Source organism: Rhododendron vialii, chromosome 4a (assembly GCF_030253575.1).
Source record: "Rhododendron vialii isolate Sample 1 chromosome 4a, ASM3025357v1".
Lineage (NCBI taxonomy): Eukaryota > Viridiplantae > Streptophyta > Magnoliopsida > Ericales > Ericaceae > Rhododendron > Rhododendron vialii.
Genome location: NC_080560.1, coordinates 42,629,956 through 42,652,515, shown reverse-complemented (window position 1 = coordinate 42,652,515; position 22,560 = coordinate 42,629,956). Strand labels below are relative to the sequence as shown.

The 22,560-nt window shown below is 37.9% G+C and overlaps 3 protein-coding genes across 3 annotated transcripts; all 3 read left to right on the top strand.

Annotated features, from left to right (window-relative positions):
- Positions 1-1,567: 1,567 nt before the first annotated feature.
- On the top strand, positions 1,568-9,039 carry LOC131324599 (putative beta-D-xylosidase). Its single transcript, XM_058356615.1, has 7 exons — positions 1,568-2,402; positions 4,320-4,601; positions 6,444-6,613; positions 6,962-7,059; positions 7,196-7,546; positions 7,695-8,108; positions 8,241-9,039. Exons 1-7 carry the CDS (start codon positions 1,989-1,991, stop codon positions 8,837-8,839), a joined length of 2,328 nt encoding a protein of 775 aa, XP_058212598.1. The 5' UTR covers positions 1,568-1,988; the 3' UTR covers positions 8,840-9,039.
- Positions 9,040-12,740: 3,701 nt separating this feature from the next.
- LOC131324598 (uncharacterized) lies at positions 12,741-17,951 on the top strand. Its single transcript, XM_058356614.1, has 7 exons — positions 12,741-12,938; positions 13,261-13,328; positions 16,497-16,556; positions 16,652-16,699; positions 17,064-17,126; positions 17,540-17,596; positions 17,776-17,951. The coding sequence occupies exons 2-7, from the start codon at positions 13,275-13,277 to the stop codon at positions 17,782-17,784; spliced, it is 291 nt and encodes a 96-aa protein (XP_058212597.1). The 5' UTR covers positions 12,741-12,938; positions 13,261-13,274; the 3' UTR covers positions 17,785-17,951.
- A 1,001-nt stretch (positions 17,952-18,952) lies between these two features.
- On the top strand, positions 18,953-21,641 carry LOC131324597 (putative pentatricopeptide repeat-containing protein At3g16890, mitochondrial). Its single transcript, XM_058356612.1, has one exon. The coding sequence runs from the start codon at positions 19,154-19,156 to the stop codon at positions 21,293-21,295; it is 2,142 nt and encodes a 713-aa protein (XP_058212595.1). The 5' UTR covers positions 18,953-19,153; the 3' UTR covers positions 21,296-21,641.
- The last annotated feature ends 919 nt before the right edge of the window (positions 21,642-22,560 follow it).

The following is a 22,560-nucleotide window of genomic DNA, read 5'->3' as shown; positions in this document are numbered from 1 at the left end:
ATAGAATTTCTCTCTTAGCCCCTGATCGTTTTCGAGTCTGTTAGGTCAAAAGACGGTGTTTGGATGTTTACCTCATTGGCTGATAGATGATGTTTTGGGCTGTTTTGGACATTATTGTAGTTGGGTTTCAATTGTATTTGGGTGTTTTCTTTTTCTTTTTTTAATTCGATCTTTAGTTGAATTCCTCTCCCTCTCCCTTGACTTGATGTACCATTTGTCAAGTTTCTTAACAAACCTTTTACCTATCAAAAATAATCAAACTATCTGAGTTTGAACTCGAGTTTGTTCGTTAAGAGTTTCATTGCAAGAAGATCTTAAACATTTTTTGAAGCTTGTTAAGCTTTCGTACCAAGCTCTAATAAGTTACTCCTTGCCTCCTTGGCTTGTTCAATTCGTTTATGACATTCAAAAAATTCAAGTTACTTGAAATCGCCTTTGTGATTTAATTGGCTTGAATGAAGTTCAGTCGTTTGACTGTGTACGTTATATTTTCAAACTAACCTTAACCAATTAACTGTGTACGTTGCCGTTTCAAAAAAAAAAAAATTTAACTGTGTACGTACGTAGCTCTAATCAGAATTAAGGACTAAAGAATGAGGTTACGTAGGTTAATTACATGGCATGCTATATATAAATGCTATATTCCCTATAATTACGTACCAACCTTGAGATTTACCATAAATAAACATTAAACAACTTTTTGGGTAACGTATCAGTCAGTCACGTAATCCTTTATAATGGCCTTTACTCTCAATAGCAAGTTGTGTTTTCACTTTCCACTATATTTTTTTCTTCAGGCTAATGACAATAAAGTCAAGTCATTTCCGCTAAATGATATTTTAGTTGATATATGTGAGGAAATTAATGACCAGAGAGCTAGAAATTCGTGAAACCATGGTACTTCATCGCCCTCACGAATTTCAATTGTTTGGGGGTTTTTGAAAAACGCTTTCACACTCCCGTACCCGCCCACAGATTATGTGACTTAGCGTATTACCCTCACTAACGTGATTAATGTAGAAAAAGGTGATTAATCTCATACTTGAGAAAAAGGAGATTCGTTGGTCCGTGAACTACCAAGTAGGAGTATGTTTTTTTACTTGCACCGCACAGTAAGTCAATGTCCACACCTAGCTACTAGCCCAGGCCCCTATATTCTAGTTTAAAAGAAAAAAAAGAAATGCTTATTATAAATAAATAAAAAAAAGATTATAGTTTCAGATTATGGCTCAAATTATTGATTTAAGATTCTAGTAAATCCAAATGAACGCATATTTCTTACGTAAGCCCCCCAAAAAAATTGCATATTTTATAGCTATAAGATTACGATTAAACTTCAACAAAAGATGATATACAGTATTTACTGCAAAACTAAATTTAGCTTTTAGTCGGTTTATTGGGCCACGAACCGAGACATAAAAAAGTGCATGTGTACTACTCAGTCACTCATGCAATTAAAAAATATACTCCTACCTAACTTCACCCGAATGAGATTCGTTTAAGTTTTTATGCACCAATTCGCTCCAATTTAAAAGAACTCGGCTATTCAGCAGTTCGGTCTTGGATTGCAGGAAGCATTCGCATTCTGAATCGCCCTTCTTATCGCTAAATGGCCCAGATTCGTAAAAGATTTTCATCGAAATAATATGTTTCTGATCACTGGTAAAATTTTAGTATAATGTGAAACGGACCAAGTTTGTCCACAAGAACTCGAGAGGTGATCCGCCCCCCACTCTCTATTGCACTATTCTCTCTCTCTCTCTCTCTCTCTCTCTCTGCACCAGCAGCAACATCATTTTAAAAAACGACGTGGAAATCCCATCACGTAACTTGGCATCTCACCTCAAAACGCAACCTCTCCCTCTCTCTCTCTCTCTCTCTCTCTCTCTCTAAACTACTATATATAACATGCATACTACACTTCATTTTCGACATACCCCAAAACACAACGCCAAAACTGCCCAACCAAAATTTAAAAAAAAGGGAAAATGCATCACAAGCACTCACACACTCATTTCTCACTCCTAGTGCTCTCCCTAACCCTCTTATGTCTATACGCTCGCACTGGACACTCCAGACCCCCGTTCGCGTGTGACCCGCACAACGCGGAGACTGGGAACTTACCCTTCTGCCGGGAATCCCTGCCGATCCGCGATCGCGTGCAGGACTTGATCGGACGACTGACGTTGCAGGAGAAGATCAGATTGTTGGTTAACAATGCCATAGCCGTGCCGAGGCTCGGGATTAAAGGGTACGAATGGTGGTCCGAGGCTCTCCATGGGGTTTCCGACGTGGGGCCAGGGACCAAGTTTGGTGGGGCCTTTCCTGGGGCCACTAGTTTTCCTCAAGTCATCACAACCGCTGCTTCCTTTAATGCTTCGCTTTGGGAACAGATCGGACGGGTGAGATTTTTTTCTTGCATCTATTTTTTTTTTGTTTTTTGCTATTTTATGTTGCTATATACTCAGTATTAACACCTCAAGATATTTGTATTTTGCTGATTTCATTTTGTATCTTTCGAAATGAATGGAATTAATTTTGCCTATAAAAAAAATCTCAAGATATTATTATTAATCATCCTTTCCTAATACTATTAAATTAGTCACGAGCGAATCCTAAAAGGTCTATTTAAATCTATATTTGGTGCATTTGTTTATTTGTTTGGATGATGCATGTTTGCATGCTTGAAATTAGAACACTTTCACTATCAAATTTTTATAATTTCCTTTCTTTTTTAAGGAATATAGACAGTGCTTTTTAGGTCGTTAATGCAATTCGGAATAAGATACGCCTTAAGGGGTTGGCCAAGTGGTCATGATCCAGGACTTAGCGGTTTGCTCGCTCCTGCAGTCTCAGGTTCGATTTTCTTTGTCTGCAACTCCTGGGGTCACCTCACATTTCCGTGTAAGCATGTGAAACGATTATGCGATGAGCTATAAGGATTAGTCTGAAGTAGGCGCGAGCTGCCCGGACACCTTCCAGAAGAAGAAAAAAAAAAAAAAAGGAATACCATGGCAAAAAAAAAATGGTAATCTCATATGACAGCCAGCTTTCGCTTCTATGGGGACCACGTTATATATTCCCTATCCAATTGATCATGCGTCTACAATCCTACTACTCCACATATTTTGCATGCCATAGACTTGGACTATTGATCCACTTGTTGGGCCTAAAAATATAGAGAAACTATAGGTCATAAATTAAAGTGTTTTTTTTATATATCTTTGATGTTTGGATTACTTTACGCGAATCTCGACTAATCATGAGGGTCCAAGTCCACCGTCCATTATTTTGATCGGCTTCCACGTCCACTTATGAAGAGCCTAATTAAAATCAGAACAAAATTGCATATGTACTGACCCCAAAGCATAATCAGATGTTATATAGTAAGAAATTCGACATTACATGCTGGATTGAGGTTATAATATCTGAGCCTTTTTCTATTTTCAAATTTCAACTATTATGGTCTACTGTATTATCTAATGATGATACTGCCCGAATTTTTAACAGGTTGAGTATTTTGCGTAATATTTTTCAACAATTGCATTTTAATTTCAAACAATTAAGTCGTGCTTACGCAGTGGTTAATTGGAAGATAAGAGAAAGTAAAGAAAGAAAGAAAAGTAAACAGAAATTTATAAGAAAGTAGAAGATTAAAAAAGATCGAAAAGTCACTTTTCCACTATCATTTTCTTTGATTTTAATTATATCTACTCCTTTCTCTTTCCAAACTAAGAATCAAACAAGGAGGCGGAATTTTTTTTCCCTCTCCCTTTCTCTTTCCTTCTCGAAGTTCCAAATAATCCCTTACGGTATTAGTCAGTTTAGGCGATTTATATAGTACTCTGTATTAAGCTTAATTTCTTTAATGAATAACAAGGCTAATTATCTGGTTAAGAGTATTTTGTACTTGATTACTACTACACCACTAGGAAAAGAGCTGGATAAGTAGAGATTAATTACCTGGTTAATTTATCACTAAACCATAGCTAATCTATTGTTACATAAAAACTCTATAGTGTCATTATAGAAATTCATCTCTATATATGTTTGACTGTTAAAAAGGCCATGCCCCTTCCAAAATTTTCTCATTAAAAAGCCCAAATGATGCTGCGCGAACCGCAATATTCAACCAACCAACGTCGAACACAAAGTCGTATTTGCCCTGCATTTTTATTTTTTTTTACGTGATTTGATCTATTTTTTCGATCTCTTTTTCCAATCGCTCTGGCCCAAATATTGAAGAATTAATATTAGGGTGACTGCATCTTATTTCACATGTTATATCTACGATATTATTTGAATCTTTTTATGTGCAGGTGGTATCGGATGAAGCAAGAGCTATGTACAATGGGGGAACGGCTGGGTTAACGTACTGGAGCCCAAATGTGAACATATTCAGAGACCCCAGATGGGGCAGGGGCCAAGAAACTCCCGGCGAAGACCCCGTTTTGGCCGGAAGATACGCTGCCAGTTACGTCAGGGGACTGCAGGGCAACGCCGCCGGCAACCGCCTGAAGGTTGCTGCTTGCTGTAAACACTACACTGCCTATGACCTCGATAACTGGAACGGTGTCGATCGGTTCCATTTCAATGCAAGGGTACGAAATTAATGTTTTCAGTACTAACATACAAAGGTTCATGCTAGCTAAGAGTACTAAAAGTACTTTAGTACTCAAAATGTGCGTAAGTTAGCTCGAATACTCAGTCTTTTTCGGGAAGAAGAAAAAAAAAAGTTGCATGCTCAAAAGGGCACCTAACAAAAAGTTTAGAAGTTTTTTGTAAGATCAAAACACAAAAAGATAAATTAAAAAAGTTGCCAAAAGCATATATACAAACGTAATAATTACAAGAACAAGTTGATGGCGGATCAAAAAAAAAAAAAGTTGATGATGATCAATCGATCTTTCTTAATCATCCCAAAAAGATTGATTGGGAGTACAATAATAGGAAACATGATTAAAGATGACAACACCATTCATGCAGTCACTTCACACTAGCTTTCTAGAACGACTTCTAAGTCACGAGACAAAAAATTTCCACTAAATTTTTCCCAAAAGCAGTCTTTTTCGTTTTGGGGTCTCAGAACTCATGGACACAGTTTTCAATAAATTTTTTCTATCTATTTCTCTCCACTCACTATTCTCAGTATAATCTCTCTCAAAACACAAACCGAACAGGGTGTGTCATGGGAATTTGGTTGGTTTAAATTAACCAAGCCATCGTCAGCTAAAAGATATCGCGGGATTCCTCAAGAAAATTAGTGTCTTCCTGACGTGTGACGTGAGGTATTTGGCAACTTGGCTTTTCTGCCTCACGGACGGACTGAGTTTAACTAACCTCTTTGTATTCATATTCCATTGCTAGCTACAAAGTACAAACGAATAAAAAAAGTTTGATAAAAACACACTCAAGATGAAAAAATACGAATGACGTGGTAGTCAGTAATCTAGTTTGGCTTTAGCACAGCTTTATTTGGAAGCAACGTCTGATGCGCTTGAACTAATACGAATATGATGAATATAGTAGGACAAACACGAATCGCATCACAAATTGTAGCAGTACTCAATCATAGTACTCTATAAAATAAAAAAAAATGATGGACCGAGGGCGGATGAGCCTAGGCGATCATCCTATTCAAGTTTCAAAATTTCTATCGAAAGTGTATATAAAAACTGTTAAAATTATAGAAGTTCGCCCGTTCAACGTCTTTTAAATACAAGAGTGGATATGGATATATGAGAGTGCATATATGATCGTCACGAAATGAGTAATGGGCTATGAAGCACGGGTACTTCAGAAATGTCGCCGTACTCGTACTGGGTACGGGTACGGCGCCGGTACGGCAAAAACTTACCGGGTACGGCATGGGTACGGCAAAATTTGATCGGGTACTTTTGATAATTTTGGGTACGGCATGGGTACGTTTTAGCCCAAAATGATTTTTTTTTCAAAATTTCAGAGATTTTTTTGTAAATAATTATAAAATATGGGCTTATTGTGTAATTTTTTTGTTTTTTATATACACATACACGTTTACTAAGTCACTGAGAGAGGCAGCGGTCTAGGGCTCCAAATCGGAACAGAAGACGTAAGTTCTCTCTCTTTTATATACACATACACGTTTACACTGAGTCAATGTTTGTAAGTACTGTTGGTATGTAAGGAACAAGGAACTCATCTAGCTTTGATTTAGGCACGTTGAACTTGATGTATGAACTTCGAACTTTTATCTATCTTACATTTTGTTGGTAAAATGGGTTTATATTTCATTTAAAGCAATAAAAAATAGAAAAAAAATTATATATCTATTCGCCGTACCCGTACCCTACTTTTTTGGGGTTTTGCCGTTTCCCGTACCCGTACCGCGTACCGGTACCCGTGCTCCATAGGTAATGGGTGTTTGATTTCGACATTGATATTGTAATGTAATGTTAATGTAGGTGAGCAAGCAGGAATTGGAGGAAACATATAATGTTCCATTTAAAGCATGTGTGATGGAAGGGAGGGTTGCAAGTGTGATGTGCTCTTACAATCAGGTCAATGGCAAACCCACCTGTGCTGACCCTGATCTCCTCCAAAACACCATCCGCGGCCAATGGCACCTCAATGGGTAAGTGGTAACCAAATTTATTTCCCTAAGACACCTTTCGACGATTAAGATTGCACAAACTGCATGCTCTCTACATTCCAAATTTAGTCGCGCTAAATCTCTTTTCTGACTCCAAATATGGATTGACCTTCCATTAAAATCATGTCCCATATCATATTTTTCTCGTTACTTCCAATTGAAATTTGAAAATACTATAATCTTTGTAGTTTGTACCACGTTACAATCGTCCTCATTGCAACTAGTGACAAAATTGATCAGTTGATTTTTTTATTTTTATTTTGAACTTCTAGTCAGTTGATTGTTATGGTAGATATTCCTCTAATATTTGTGTGTTGTGGGCCCAAACAGATACATAGTCTCAGATTGTGATTCGGTTGGTGTTTTATACGACACCCAACACTATACGGCCACACCAGAAGATGCGGCTGCAGCCACCATCAAAGCAGGCTAGTAACACTCCTCAAACATTACACTAATAAAAGGAGAGTGATTTTCACCCTCGGGGACATGATCTAATTCCCATAAAAGACTAAAAACCACAAATAAGCAAAATTTAAGGACCTTTGGGCAAATTTTGTGCAGGCTTGGATTTGGACTGTGGGCCTTTCCTAGCGATCCACACAGAGTCGGCCATACGGGCAGGGAAACTGAGCGAGGCCGATGTTAATGGGGCCTTGGCCCATACACTTACGGTCCAAATGCGATTGGGCATGTTCGACGGAGAGCCATCTAGGCAGCCCTTTGGGAATCTAGGCCCAAACGATGTCTGCACCCCGGCCCACCAACAACTGGCCCTCGAGGCGGCCCGGCAAGGCATTGTGCTGCTACAGAACCGTGCGCGGTCGCTGCCACTCTCCACCGCCCGCCACCGGACTATCGCTGTTATCGGTCCCAATTCCGACGTCACCGTCACCATGATCGGAAACTATGCCGGTACGTTACGCATCTATATATCCATGGCGTTTCAATAATTTTGATGTTTCATCCAAGCCAAATGAGTGCAGGAGTTGCAATTTGTACCAAATCCTTATTACTTGGTAATCAAAGTTCATAAAATCACTTTCCCATTATGTGATGGCAGGAGTTGCATGTGGTTACACTACTCCTCTACAAGGCATAGCTAGATATGCGAAGACAGTTCACCAGTCGGGCTGCAACGGCGTTGCTTGCCCCGATAACCAGCTCTTCGGGCAAGCTGAGACCGCGGCCCGCCAGGCCGACGCTACGGTCCTAGTGATGGGCCTTGACCAATCAATAGAAGCGGAATTCAAGGATCGGGTTGGGCTCCTATTACCTGGACACCAACAAGAGCTCGTGTCCCGAGTCGCCACTGCTTCGAGAGGTCCGGTGGTTCTGGTCTTGATGTCCGGTGGGCCTCTTGATGTTTCTTTCGCCAAAAATGACCCCCGTGTTTCGGCCATTTTGTGGGTTGGTTATCCAGGCCAGGCTGGGGGAACTGCGATCGCTGACGTTTTATTTGGAAGAACCAATCCAGGTACTTGTCACATACGGCCGATAATATATACTTGTTATCAATGTGGAAGACTATTTCATTTATCTTTTGTACGTAGTCCTATTTGAGCCAACAAGATCAAGTACTAATGCTCTAATTTGTTTGATTTTCCAGGAGGAAAGCTCCCCATGACATGGTATCCACAAGACTACTTAGCCAAGGCCCCAATGACAGACATGGCCCTGCGGGCTAACCCATCAAGAGGCTATCCGGGTCGAACCTACCGGTTCTACAAGGGCCCGGTTGTGTTTCCATTTGGGCTTGGGCTAAGCTACACCAATTTTGCCCACGAGATAGCCAATGCTCCAACCGCGGTTTCGGTACCTCTGGCAACCCTCGACAGGCTCAAAAATTCGACCACATTTAGCAATGGCGTAAGGGTCAAGCACACAAACTGTGACGCCCTTTCGCTAGGAGTAGATGTTGATGTTAAAAACACCGGCGATATGGATGGGACCCACTCGCTACTCGTATTTTCGACTCCTCCTATGGGGAAAGGGGATCTAGAAAAGCAATTGATAGGATTCGAAAAGGTACATGTGGTGGCCGGCGGGCGACAGAGAGTTAGGGTTCACATCGACGTATGCAAGCACCTAAGCGTCGTCGACCAATTCGGAATTCGAAGAATTCAAATGGGTGAACATAGTCTTCATTTTGGGGATATTAAGCATTCCATCTCTCTCCAAGCAACATTAGGTGACATAAGAACATAGTGAAAGCCATCAATAGGACTATACCCAAGTGCCAAAATGGCCTTTAGTTTTTTAAAATGTTGAATCCAAAGCAAGTGTAAAAAAAAAGGTATGTTTCTTGGTTATTACAAGCAAAAAAAGGGAATAAAATTAAATAAAGCTGAAAAGATAGTGTAATAATCTGGATTGATAGTTATTGAAACTGTAAATTATTGCTTGAACTTTAATGTTGTGTGCAATGTGTTTCACATGTAAATTGTGCTCCCAAGAGATGAGGAGCTAACCCTAGTATTCCTCAAACGATTGTGCTGGATAATTTTGGAAATATATAATATTGGAAGCATCTATAGTTTTCAACCCATTGATTTTTTCCTTCTCGGTCTTTCTTTAACAGAATGATTCCAACCATAAAATGAGAGAGTGAAAATACAAATAAGAAATGAATTTTTTTAAAAAAGGGAATAAGAAATGCATATTTGACTTGGATATATACATTTGGTTTTTGGTACCGGCATGCAAAGGTTCGAATCTTTTTACTCCAGATTATGAACACCCGGTTGGATCTGTCAAGAACGAGCTGACGAGCTAACCCTAGTATATATTCCTCAAAAATGGTGGTGCTGAATAATTTTAGAAATATATAAATATTGGAAGCATATATATAGATAGTTTTCAACCCTTTGATTTTTTTCCTTCTTGGGTCTTTCTTTAACAGAATGACTCCAACCATAAAATGAGAGAGAAGAAACTACAAATAAGAAATGATTTTTTTTTAAAGGAATAAGAAATGCATATTTGACTTGGATACATTTGGTCTTTAATTTGTTAAACATTTTAGGACTAGCACCACTCACCTAAATTTGCCAACTTTTAATGGTCAACCTGTCTAATACAATTATGTCAATAATACCTTCATAACAAGGAGACTTCATCAACTAAGTTAGGTAGAAGTTCCAATTAATTGCAGAATAATTTTAAGTCCCTACTAATTAATAGCATTTTTTTTGCTGATGTAAAAGATGAACGTTCAAACTCTCCCCCAATTGGGCATATTCCCACCCGACCAATCCCTCGAGAAGCTTCCATTGAAATTTTCAAATTGAATCAAAATTTTACTTATTCAATATCCATCAATCAAGTTCTCATCGGGCGGCCTAAGAAAAGTGTCATCCATATATATCTAGCTTTAATCCATTGACAATTCAACATATTGCCACAATCGACAGGGACAAGCATTATTAGCCGTTACATAACGGTCACATTGATGTGGAAGTTTTTTTTTTTTTTTTTTTGATCCGGATGTGGAAGTTAGAAAAATAAAAAAACTCTAGTTGTTTAATATTTACAAAAGAAAAAAGAAAAAAAAAACATAGCCTCTATGATGAATGTGATTGGTCCTCTATGACCTTTTTATAATGCCAATGACACAATCTGTTTTTGGTACACAAAAAAGAAGAAGAAGAAGACGACTGTGCCAATGTCGACACAATCACACAAACACTTACGTAGAAACAAAAACATGATCGAGGTCCATATATATACATTGCACACTAGACGTAATGACTGCGAAAGTACGTATCACGAGTCATGATCAATCAACATACAATTACCTGCTTATCCAAAAAAAAAACATACAATTCAACCAAAATATACAGGAAGAGAAAGACATAAACAACCTACTAGTTTAGAAATTCACAAAGCGAAGGTTATAAAGGTTTGAAAAATTCATTCATGTACGTGAAAAGTGTTTAGAAGCATGTGAAAGAACGTTGAAGCACCTGAAAAGTACATTAAAATTACAAAACATTTGGCCTTTAATGATTCTAAACCATCCGATGAAAGTTATTACCATGAGATAGTGAAATTATAAACGAAAGGAGTTATTCCGTACTCCGTACCATAGTGGATGCATTTTTATTATTCAAAAAAGATAATAAAAATAATAGAATAAAGGAAAGAAAAAAAAAAAACTCGCTCGTGTGTAGAGGTGTCGGTGGCTGAACGTGACAAGCACGTGGAGGGATTATAAAGGCCAGGATTAGCAATGGACCAACCGATGTTGATGGCCTAACAGACTAAACAATTGATTCACACCAACGTTGTAAAGGAGCCAAAAATTTGAATAGCTCAACTTAACGAGCCGAGTTTAATCATTTACAAAATGAGTCTCTTTAATTAAGCCAAGTTTTTTTGTCAAATGAGTCAAGCTCGCGAATTGCTCGGTACGTTTACAGCTCTTCTCACACAAAACATTAAATAGGAGTAAAATGGGAACTTATTTAAAAAATTCAAGTATGGGATTTACAACTAAAATATCGTGATAATGATGATGATTTTGAAATAACTTGTGGTTCTGATGAGTACCTTTATCTGAATTCCACAACAACTTAATATCGCTATCGCAAATTGTTTATGCAATTTAGTTTGAATAATGGATCATTCGGTATATTTATTATTATTATTATTAATTATGGGGTAGATTGAGATAAGGTATTCATTTTTTCAAATATCAAATGCACTATGAGGTTTCAAATTAGTTTCATTTGTCATTATTGTACAAGTATTTGATTTCTTAATTTTCTTTTGGCCACGACATTACATGATTTCGCGGTCGTCTTATTGCGATAAGGTTATACATACATGTGTCATGTGTGCACGTACGATGAACAATCAATTTCACAGTGTGTGAACACATAAAATGATTTTTTTGACATGTTTTTCGTTCTTATTAGATATATATAAAAAAAAAGTGCCTATTTTTCTTTGTACTTAAACACATTATTAATCTTTATTTTAAACAAATTGACCCTTTTGTTGATCATTTGAAAGCATTAGTATGACCTACTGATCGATGGTAAAAGTTGGAATTCAATTAATTCGGGTTTTTACTGGTACTAGGAACACAAATATTAATGACTGCTTGAGAATTTTAAGAGACGAAAGTCAATAATAAGTACGTGGCTAACACTAGTCCAGATTCAATTTTCCTATCGGGAGTGCAATTAACAATTTGAAGAGTGCAAAAATCACTCTCCTTCTCGTATACGGAGTATCTTTTTTCCTATGTTTTTGTACTTTTGAAAGCGTTAGTATGACCTACTTGATGGTAAAAGTTTGAATTTGATTAATTCAGGTTTTTACTAGTTCTAGGAACACAAATATTAATGACTGCATGGGAATTTTGAGAGACGAAAGTCAAGTATAAGTACGTGGCTAACACTAGACCAGATTTAATTTTTCTATCTAGAGTGTGGTTAACAATTTGGGGAGTGCAAAAATCACTCTCCTTCTCGTATATCTTTTTTTCTATGTTTAAGTAATTTCATGCGAGTGATTATTCAGTGCCTAAGGGCATTGCCACGACTCTCTTCTTCACCACATATTTGCGTGGTCCTACTATAAAATGTACGAAACTCATACAAATAAATAAACGGAGAGATCAGGGCACCACTTACCAATGCCCTAGGGCACTGAATAAATTTTCCTTTAATGGACTTTCCTAGCCCTACTTTTAAATAGTCTTCTCCTCCACCCTACCTCACCCTCACCCACCCACCTCCTATAAACTCTTGTAAGTTAGTTAGCCTTTCGTTCCCCATCGAAAAAAACAATTCACACACGCACACATATAAAACAAGTCGATTTTCAAATGAACGATAAAAAATACAGCTGTTTAGAAAAAAAATGGTTCGGATCATAAAAATAACATCTCAATAACTTCAATTTAAACACCTTAAAACGGTTAAACAAAAAACAAATAAAACCCGCATATTCAAATAGTGACGATTCTTTTTCAAAATCCTGCATCCGTCACCGTCTCACGGCTCCAGAAAGGCTCCAGAAACAAATTTATGTGTACATGGCATTGTTGTTAGAAAAAGGGTTTTAACCTTTTGTTTCCAAATCTACTCTTTGCCAAAAAAAAATTATAGATACGCCTTATATATTAGTACGTAGCATATTCTTAGCCCACCCTCTCACTCAACCCTTTTTTTCCCCCTACCCCTCCTCTCTCTCTCTCTCTCTCTCTCTCTCTCTCTCTCTCTCTCTGTTTTCATTCTTCACTTTTATTTCTCATCTCTCCTACTTTGCTTGCTTCTCCCCCTTCCTCCAATTCCAGGTAATCGCAGATTCCTCTCTCTCTCTCTCTCTCTCTCTCTCTCTCTCTCTCTCTCTCTCTCTATTTTCTTTTTGACTATGGATTTTCAGTTGTGAACACTTTTAATTCTCTTCCTTTTGTGGCCTTATATGGGTTCATATTCTTCCAATCTCATCTATCAGATTGCTCTCTCTCTCTCTCTCTCTCTCTCTCTCTCTCTCTCTCTCTGGTAAAACAATACCCAATATTTTTCCAAATGTTTTCTGTGATTTGAGAAAATTCAGTTTAATTTTTTTTCAATTCTCTGTATTTTAATGGTTAATGATTGGGAATGATGCAACAGGTTAGATTGCTGAGATGGAAAATTACAACAGAAGTTGTGAAGAGTACATGGCTACCCAAGAACAAGAGGTACTATTTCTTGTATACGTGCCCTCATATTATTTATCGTTCTTGTTCGGTTGCTAGGAAAGAAAATTACGATAATGTCTAACTTTCTGTTTTTTTTCACGAATTCGATTAGCATGAGAGTTACACAGCTGCGCTTTTCATTAAGATTTTTCTACTTCAAAATCTATCCCGCAAAAGACACAAATTTTACGAGAACCTTATTTGTATATCATTTTTTTTTTGTACAATTAAGCTATTATTATTTTTTAAAATCTCATATAATTTTGGTTTGTCAATTGAAGGCATAAAGTAAAATACAGTTTTTTCGTGTCACTTCACTAAAATATTTTTAAGAATAAGTTTTTCGGTAGTTAGTGAATAAAAAAGGGGAAGAAGAAGAACCTTAAATATCTAGAAGGAAATTGTGATTTGTGCAAAACCATAGAATAATGTGGTCTGTTAAGAAAATGGAGCCCACATCAAAAATCAATCTAGGCCATTCAATCATTGGACCAGCATGTATCTTTGATAAGCAATCTGAACAAACTCTGATGCTGATAGAGTTCCAGAGGAGTGGGCCCACATGGTGGATATACACTACTTTTTTTAATTATCTAATGACCGGTCAGTATGCGCTCACTTCGACTAATTTTAAAATTTTACTATAAAATCAATGAGGAGGTAGGTAAACTCTCCGGTAGTTTCAAGATCTATATTGTTTTTTCGACCTCATGCCCACTTGGCCAGATATACACTACTTTCTAAGCGGTTGATAAAAGTTCAGACCGTTTTGATTCATGAAATGGCACACGTGTGAACCGCACGGTACGCACTGCGACCACTTAGTAATTTCTAATTTGGAGGATTTTGAGTGCTTGATTTTGTATTTATTTGGGAAAAGATTTGTTTCTTTGTTTTGATTTTTGTTCACATCCTAAATATGGACCGAAATATCCGGCTACGGAAATAAATACAAATTTATTAGAGTAGTACGATACTCGGCCCTTGGAAAGAACCAAAAGAAGGGGGGCATGAATAATAAATGTTGATAATTTTATGGGGTCCCCTAGGAAAAAAGTTATCACGTGTGGCACGCTTCGTAATAATATTAGGACTTGTGGTCCCTTTGAGCTATGACCTTTGAAGTTTGTTGCAACTAATACTAGGATTTGTACATACTAATTGTATATAGCGATAAAATTGTTGGATTTTTGCATTTCTGGGTGGAATTCTCTAGTGGTTGTCGTATCCCGTGCTCAGAGTGCATAAACAAAAGGCAGATTTGAAGATTCTTTTGTCAGATTTCTGAATTCTACGTGATTTGTAGAACCTGAAAATAGCAACAAAATTTTATCTTAGACAGACTTAGACTCGGTTTTGGATTCTAAAGTGATTACTACCAACAAACATGTATCCCACATTGTACTGATATTTAGATTTAAAATCTAAAATCAAGAACAGAATTTTTTAACGTGATTAAATTTTATTTCCATTACAATCACAAACACTTCCTTATTTTGTAAGTGATTAGGCCCTGTTCACGAAAGGGAAATAAGTACTCCTTCCGTCCCAAAATGGATGACAATTTTTGAAACTCGTGTCATTTTTCGTCGCTTATATCTTTTAATCTATAGTAATATTTTTCATGAGTTTGAAAACTTTGTATAATAGAACTAATCGAGAACTATCAAATAAGATCCATATTGCATATTTTTTGAGATTCATATTGAAAGATATAAAGGAATTGAAATTGACACGGATATCAAAAATTGACATCCAATTTGGGACGGAGGGAGTACTTATTTTTTAAGAAGGCAATTTTAAGCTCAAAAATCATATGCTTACGCAAATAATTTTTTTTATCAATATGGGTCTTGTTTGATGTAGATCTCATTGAGCTCTTTTATACGGTGTAAAAAAAATTGAAAAATTATTTTTTATTTACATTTTTTTTGAGTTTGAAAATCCGAAATAATTACTTATTTTTTAAAAAGGTGTTCTAAAACGGGGCCTAATAAAACTTGCTCAGTGGAAAGTGTACAGGGGCAGGAGAGGGAATCTAGGAATTAACAAAACAAATACTATGGAAGTTGAGTGGTCAATTGCGCAAATTGGACCATTTTTGTTTTCATATGGTGGGTAGAGATTAGTTTTGTGTGGCTGCTTTTCTAAAGTATTGTATGTTGAAATTTGGTTCTTAATTCTTCTCATCTGAAATCTTCTTCTCAGATATATATGCCAGTTGAGTGGTCAATTTGAGTTAGGCACCACCTTGTTTGAATTTGAATACAGTCAATACTAACTATACTAGTCTACTACTACTACAAGGAAGTTTCCTGGATCTGCTGTGTCTTATGTGTGATTTACCAACTTGTAGTGGGGGTTAGAAGTACTTGGAACAGATTTGGACGACCAAAACTTGGTCAACTTCTAAACTTCTAATCCTAAGAGGCTTGGCCAAGTGGATATGAGAAAGTAAATAAGTGATTGTCCTCCGTGAGGTCAGATGTTCGAATCTCGCAGAGGACAAACGTTAATTCCAAACCTTGGGGCCACTGGAGGTTTGTCCGGTCGTCAACTTTAGGATCCTGGAATTAGTTGAGGTGCATGCAAGCTGGTCTGGACATCCGGTTATAAAAAAAAATCCAGCCCCATGTGGACCAATTTTTAGCCCAAAACTATGTTTTCGATATAGTTTTTGATTTTTGAATGGCCTTTTGAATAGAAATCTGCATTCTTTACCAAGTTATGTATCCACGGAAAAGCATTAGTGATTTAAATTAGGCCATACATCTATATGTACGTATTTTTTTGGAAAATTCTGACCTAAAAGTTGTTGCCAAATTACACCTAAGATCATCGCTAAAATGGGATAAGGATGTTAGATGGACGCGGCCACTCAGACATGGATACGGACTCGCACGCGGGACACGTGGTAGTATGACTCGACAATTCCCGAAAAATGAAGAAACGGACGTCACGGCATGACATGAGACACTGACATGTCCCATCTGAAAAGTATTTGAATTTCTCAACGCACAGCATGACATGTTTCATACTTATAGTTTGGAGTGTCCCCGACATGTCCGAGTCCCCGATGTGTCCAACATAGATTCGGTGACCTCTTTTGTGTGACTGCTCATTATATCGAGAACTTAAACACATTTTTCTGGGTGGTACTGATCACAGGGGGATGCTGGGAAGAAATATGGAGGTCTTGTGCCAAAGAAGAAGCCTTTAATTTCAAAGGCAAGTACTGATAAATTTCTCTGTAACTTACCTTGTACTGTATTACTATGGTTTTGGCAATGTGTTTGCTAAACAAGAATACAAGTTGTGCGCAGGATCATGAACGGGCCTTCTTTGATTCAGCAGACTGGGCCTTATGCAAGGTGCGCGCTTTTCTTTTGGTTAATTTTGTCAGATTTTTTCTTATAAATAATTTTGTCATTAAGGTAAAATTCAATGCAATCGTGGGCTGTAAAAGAGCCGAGCTGAGCTTGGTTGTGTTTGAGCTCGACTCGTTTACTAAACGAGCCAAAAACTCAAGCTAGAGCTCGCTCGGATGTACACGAGCTGAGCCCTTAACGAGCCAAGCCTACTTTTTTCTAGCTTAGCTGAGCCTACTTTTTCTAGCCGAACCGAGCTTCAAAGTGTTAAGCTCGGCTCATTTACTAAATGAGATCAAAGCTCCAGCTCAAGCTGTTTCTAGTGATGGACTAAATTTTCCATTTTCCCTTCTCGATCCCCATACAGCAAGGTGCAGGAGTGAACCAAAAGACAACAATTGCCGTTGAGACTCTACGGCCTAAGTTACAGGTAAATCAAACAATTATTCTAGAACCACATCAAAACACACACCCAAATATACACTTACACAACTGCAGTTGTGTGGGTGTGTTTTGAGTGTGGAGGTAGAATTACTCTAAATAAAATTTCTCAGTCAATAATCAACATGATCACTATCTGCAATATGGACCCGTTTGTTTGACCATATATGAACGGTAAGGAAAATATATTTTGTGTTTGGTTAGAATATTCCTCAAAGTTTAGAAGTGTAATACTCTGCGGGTGTTATCATTCTGGTAGGATTGCACGTCTAGTGAGATTACATATCCTCCACTATTAGTCCCATCAAACAAACGGACTTGCTTGTTTATTCGCAATAAATAAAGTTCATTGTGAATCGCCCCTTTCATATGTCTAACGAATTAATCTTGGGAATTATGCAGAGAACGCCCCATCAACAACTCCCACCTCGAAGACCTACTTGTACTTCCGGAAGCCTTGTGAGTGATCCAACCAAAATTTTCCTCTTTTTTTGCCGAAAATGATATCTTCTCTGGAAGAGTAATTTTTAATGATTAATTTGATTCTATCCAAGTACAATGTTTTTTTTATTTATCCTTTCCCCATTAAAGTTTACGGCGGGGCATAATTTTGACATTTTTGCGGTTGATATTTGCAGGCAGAGTAGAGGTTCGTTGACAAGAGGTCCACAAATAATGTCATTGTAATCGAATCACCTTTTGGTGTTTCACAGTTACAAGGATGGTGTACATTTCATTGGGGTTAAATGATTGGAATGTTCATGTTATTCTAGCGGACACTACACATCATGATATTCAACATTTTAATTCCATATTTTGCAGTGTCACATGGTTCGAAAATGTCTTGTTTCAAGAAAAAAAAATCTCGGAAAAATACAAGGAAAAGTAAGGGTAGGATTAGGATTTCGACGCACACCTCCGATTTGTTGGTGGGGTCACGCATTCATGTCGTGAGAGATTGGGGTAGATTTACGTGTGACGTGAAATACTAACGGTTTTGGGGGATCACAATTCATGGAGGAATAATCAAGAAAAATGAAACTGTCTAAAGAAAATCAAATAAATGGGATCACAATTCATGGAGGAATAATCAAGGAAAATGAAACTGTCTAAAGAAAATCAAATAAATTTGCCTTCTGTCGCTTCATTACCTTCTAATTAATGTGGCTTTTCACCTTTTCATTTCCTTCCATAAAGTTCTCTTTGAAGCCATAAACCAGATACATACTAGTACCATATAAATATCGATTATTGAGGTGAGCCTAGTATCAACAACTCTGGACAACTTGAGCCATCGAGTGTGTTCTAATTCTGGCTTCCTTCCTGATGAGTATTGCTCGTGTTTTTTGACATAAAAATTGAACCAGCTTTGAAATATGTTCGTATTTGAATTGTACTATAAATCATTTAACATTAAAGCTATACCCACACATGTTTTTGGATATTTATCAATTAAAACGCTCGTTCGGCCACCCATCTTATTTGCTTCAGATGGTTGGCAAAATAAGCAAGCAAAGAGGTAGTTTACTACTACTGCTAACCGTAATGCGGGTGCGGGTACGGGAGCGCAAGTGTGAAAAAGTCTTCAAAACTCCATCAAACAATTAGAATTTGTGAAAACGAGAATTGAGAGCGCGAGCACAGAGCGAAAATTGAGTTCGGAAGAGAATGTCATTTTAAAGGATTATGTGACTAAAGGTTAATTTGAAGTGCTTTACAGATTAGATTTTGGATTCGTAGTAAAAAAAAATTTATTTTATTTTAACTCAAAGCACTTTACGAGAAGCAATTTGTATTTATTTTAGGCTTTGACACAATTTTCAAACTCGTTAACTTTTTAAACCGAGTTGAACAATTCTCGGCTCCTTGACTTGTTTATGGGCCCAAGTTTTTGTAGAGCAAACTACGCCGTTTCTGATTGAGGCAACTATTCAGCCGTGTCAATGGACTCCCATTCTTCAGAGAACACACAACAGTACTCGCTGATTACGGTGTTCTCACTTCTCACAGGGACACATGAGACGTCTTTCTTCTTTGGCTTCTAGGGCTTCACCTGCAATCAGAAACCTCTCAGAAGAAGTGAGCAATCAAAGCAAACCCAATAGAAAAAACCCACCAAATTCCAAATCTGTCACACCTTTTGACCAAAACCACACCACCAATAACTCTGTCGCCCCTTTCAGAGGTAAGTCTTCATTGAGATTGTCTCCTGTTCCAAGCACTACTCTTTCAGTTGATAACAAACGTAAGGATCACTTAGAACCAGCTGATCACCACTACATTTCACAGATTCTGTCAAGAAAAGACTGGTCTTTATTGCTAAGCCACGAGTTTAAGGCGAAAAGGATTAGTTTGGATACCCGGTCAATTGTGAGTATTTTGCAAAATCAAGAAAACCCATTACCCCCTTTGAGATTTTATATCTGGGTTTCGAATATTGATCCGATTTTCACTGAGGACCAGTCGATTCGCGGTGTCTTGGCTAATACCCTTTATAGGAAAGGTCCAGTTTTGCTGTCTGCTGAGTTGATTCAAGACATTAGGAACTCTGGGTGTAAGGTTACACAAGATTTGCTTTGTGTTTTGATTGGTAGTTGGGGAAGATTAGGGCTTGCAAAATATTGTGCTGAGGTTTTTGGGCAGATTTCCTACTTGGGTCTTAATCCAAGCACTAGATTGTACAATGCTGTCATCAACGCGTTGGTGAAGTCCAATTCTATTGATTTGGCTTATTTGAAATTCCAACAGATGCCTTCTGATAATTGCACTCCTGATAGGTATACGTATAATATATTGATTCATGGAGTTTGCAAGGTTGGGGTAGTGGATGAGGCAATGCGCTTGATGAAACAGATGGAGAGTTTAGGTTACGTGCCTAATGTATTTACCTACACCATGCTCGTTGATGGATTCTGTAACGCGAAAAAAGTTGACAAAGCCTTTAAGGTTTTTGAGAAAATGAAGGAGAGGAATGTGCATCCAAATGAAGCCACATACAGATCTTTAGTCAATGGGGTGTTTCGTTGTGTGTCACCACGCAAAGCATTTCAATTGTTGTCTCGGTTTGTGGAGAGGGAGCCCATCTTGCCTAAAGCAGCTTGTGATAGTATTCTGCAGTGTCTTTGTAGCAATTCTTTGCCAAATGAAGTAGCCGAATTTTTTAGGACAACTAAGGAGAAAGGTTATTTACCCGACAGTTCAACTTTTAACATCTCAATGACTTGTCTGATTAAGGGGTTGGACCTTGACGAGGCATGTGATATACTGGATAGTTTTACTGAGAGAGGTCTGAAGCTGGACTTCAATGCATACATTGTGCTTGTTGAGGGTTTATACAAGGTTGGAAGAGTAGCGGAAGGGAATTGGTATTTAGATCAGATGGTAAGGGATGGACTAGTAGCAAATGTCTTCTCATATAATATCATAATCGATTGCTTCTGTAAAGCTAAAATGATGGATAGAGCTTTAGAATCTTTTGGACAGATGCGTCAAAGGGGTATTTTTCCTAACCTTGTTACTTTCAACACCCTTATTTGTGGGTATTGTAAGGGTGGAGAAATGTGTAAGGCACGAGAGCTATTGGAGATGCTCTTCAAGCATGGCTTCAAGCCTGATATTTTCACTTTCAGCTCACTAATTGATGGCCTTTGTCGGGTTCGCCAGATTGTGGATGCATTCGATTGTTTCTCAGAAATGGAAGACTGGGGAGTCAGTCCAAATGCTATTACGTTCAACATCTTAATCCGTTCTTTGTGTATTATTGGGGATGTTGCTAAAGCGAGGAAACTTTTGAAAAAGATGCAAGCTGATGGAACAAGTCCGGATGTTGTCTCTTTTAATGCTCTCATCCAAAGTTTTTGTAAAATGAACAAGGTTGAGAAAGCACTCAAGTTTCTTGTTACCATGCTGACATTAGATTTGATTCCTGACAATTTTACGTATACTGCTTTTATAAAGGCTTTGTGTGAACTAGGGAGATTCGATGAAGCTAAAAACTTGTTTTTCTCAATGGAGGCAAATGGATGTGTTCCAGACGCTTATACATGTAACACATTTATTGATGCTTTAGTCCAGTCAGCTCGCTTTGAGGAGGCCTGGGACGTAGTGAGGAAATATGAAAAGAAGGGAATTTCAATAAAATCCATCCCTATTTTGTAGTATAAGGCTTCTGTATGCTTGTTAAGAGCTGTTACTGATTTATGAGTGTAGCTGCTTCGTGGAGCCTTTGGCTTTCCCCGATTTTTTTCCTGCTGTATTGCAGAATGAAGCACCCCTTTGGTATGTGATAGGAACTCCTTTGCTGTCCCTGGCTCCCTGGCAATTTCTTTTGTAACTGTTGAAATATGCTTGTTGAATGATCGGCTTCTATGATCTATCTGCTGTTCAAAGATAATTTTCATTTCATGTGGCAAAACTTTATGTCGGATTGTCGTCTCTTTTGAATTAATTGCTAGATGGCTCATTCTTGTCCGCAAGAACAGTATAATGGTTATATTTGAATTTTGAACTTGAGAGCCTTTACATCATCCATAGTGCACTCTCTGGTTAATTTTGTCTGTGAGTGGTGATGGATTTGGATTTTCTAAACGGCTACGTTGTTAACATCATATCTACTACTTACAAAATAGTGATAAGTGTACAGAACACTAATGCTCGATACTATCCAGAGATTTGGTCATTGACATGTTTCCTAGACTCCTAGCAGGGTAGCACTAGTATGTGCCCTTGGTGTGATTTGCAGGAATGTCTTTGACTGAAAATGGACATGGATCTCCTGTTTTTTCCGATTAGGAATACTACTTTTTTTTTAAAGGGAGATTAGCAGTACTTAAAAATATAAGGTCTTCAAGGGTGATTGAAGATCTTACAATTTTAAAGATGGGTTTGTATTGATTTGCTCATATGAGGGCTGGTTTGATAACCTAAATTCTGCACTTAAAACTGAATTAATTAAGTAATAAGTGATTCAGTAGGTTTGATAACTACATTTTACATTGCTTAACAAATTAAGTATCACTTAAAATATAAGCTAAAAAGTTGAAAAAAATTAAGTAGCTTTGAGCTACTTAATTCTGGCTGAATTTTTGTGTACTTATATTCAACCATCATACCACCACCACCACCACTTCCACCACTACCAACACTACCATCACTACACCACCACCACTGCTCCTACCACCACCACCATTACCACCATTTCCACCACCACCTACACCACTCCACCACCACCACTCCTCCACCACCACTACCACCACCAGCTCCACCACCGCCACCACTACCATCACTACACTACACCACCACCACCACTACCAGCTCCACCATTCCACCACCACCACTACCATCACTACACCACCACCCACCATCGCTCCTACCACCACTCCACCACCATCATCACCACCACCTCCGCCACTCCACCACCACTA

Bases quoted from the DNA above. Each gene is read 5' to 3' on its own strand.
- LOC131324599 (XM_058356615.1), top strand. From the start codon at position 1,989: ATGCATCACAAGCACTCACACACTCATTTCTCACTCCTAGTGCTCTCC. The intron at 6,614-6,961 runs GTAAGTGGTAAC...GGGCCCAAACAG, and splicing joins GGCCAATGGCACCTCAATGG to ATACATAGTCTCAGATTGTG. The intron at 8,109-8,240 runs GTACTTGTCACA...TTGATTTTCCAG, and splicing joins ATTTGGAAGAACCAATCCAG to GAGGAAAGCTCCCCATGACA.
- LOC131324598 (XM_058356614.1), top strand. From the start codon at position 13,275: ATGGAAAATTACAACAGAAGTTGTGAAGAGTACATGGCTACCCAAGAA. The intron at 16,700-17,063 runs GTGCGCGCTTTT...ATCCCCATACAG, and splicing joins CAGACTGGGCCTTATGCAAG to CAAGGTGCAGGAGTGAACCA. The intron at 17,127-17,539 runs GTAAATCAAACA...GGAATTATGCAG, and splicing joins CTCTACGGCCTAAGTTACAG to AGAACGCCCCATCAACAACT.
- LOC131324597 (XM_058356612.1), top strand. From the start codon at position 19,154: ATGAGACGTCTTTCTTCTTTGGCTTCTAGGGCTTCACCTGCAATCAGA.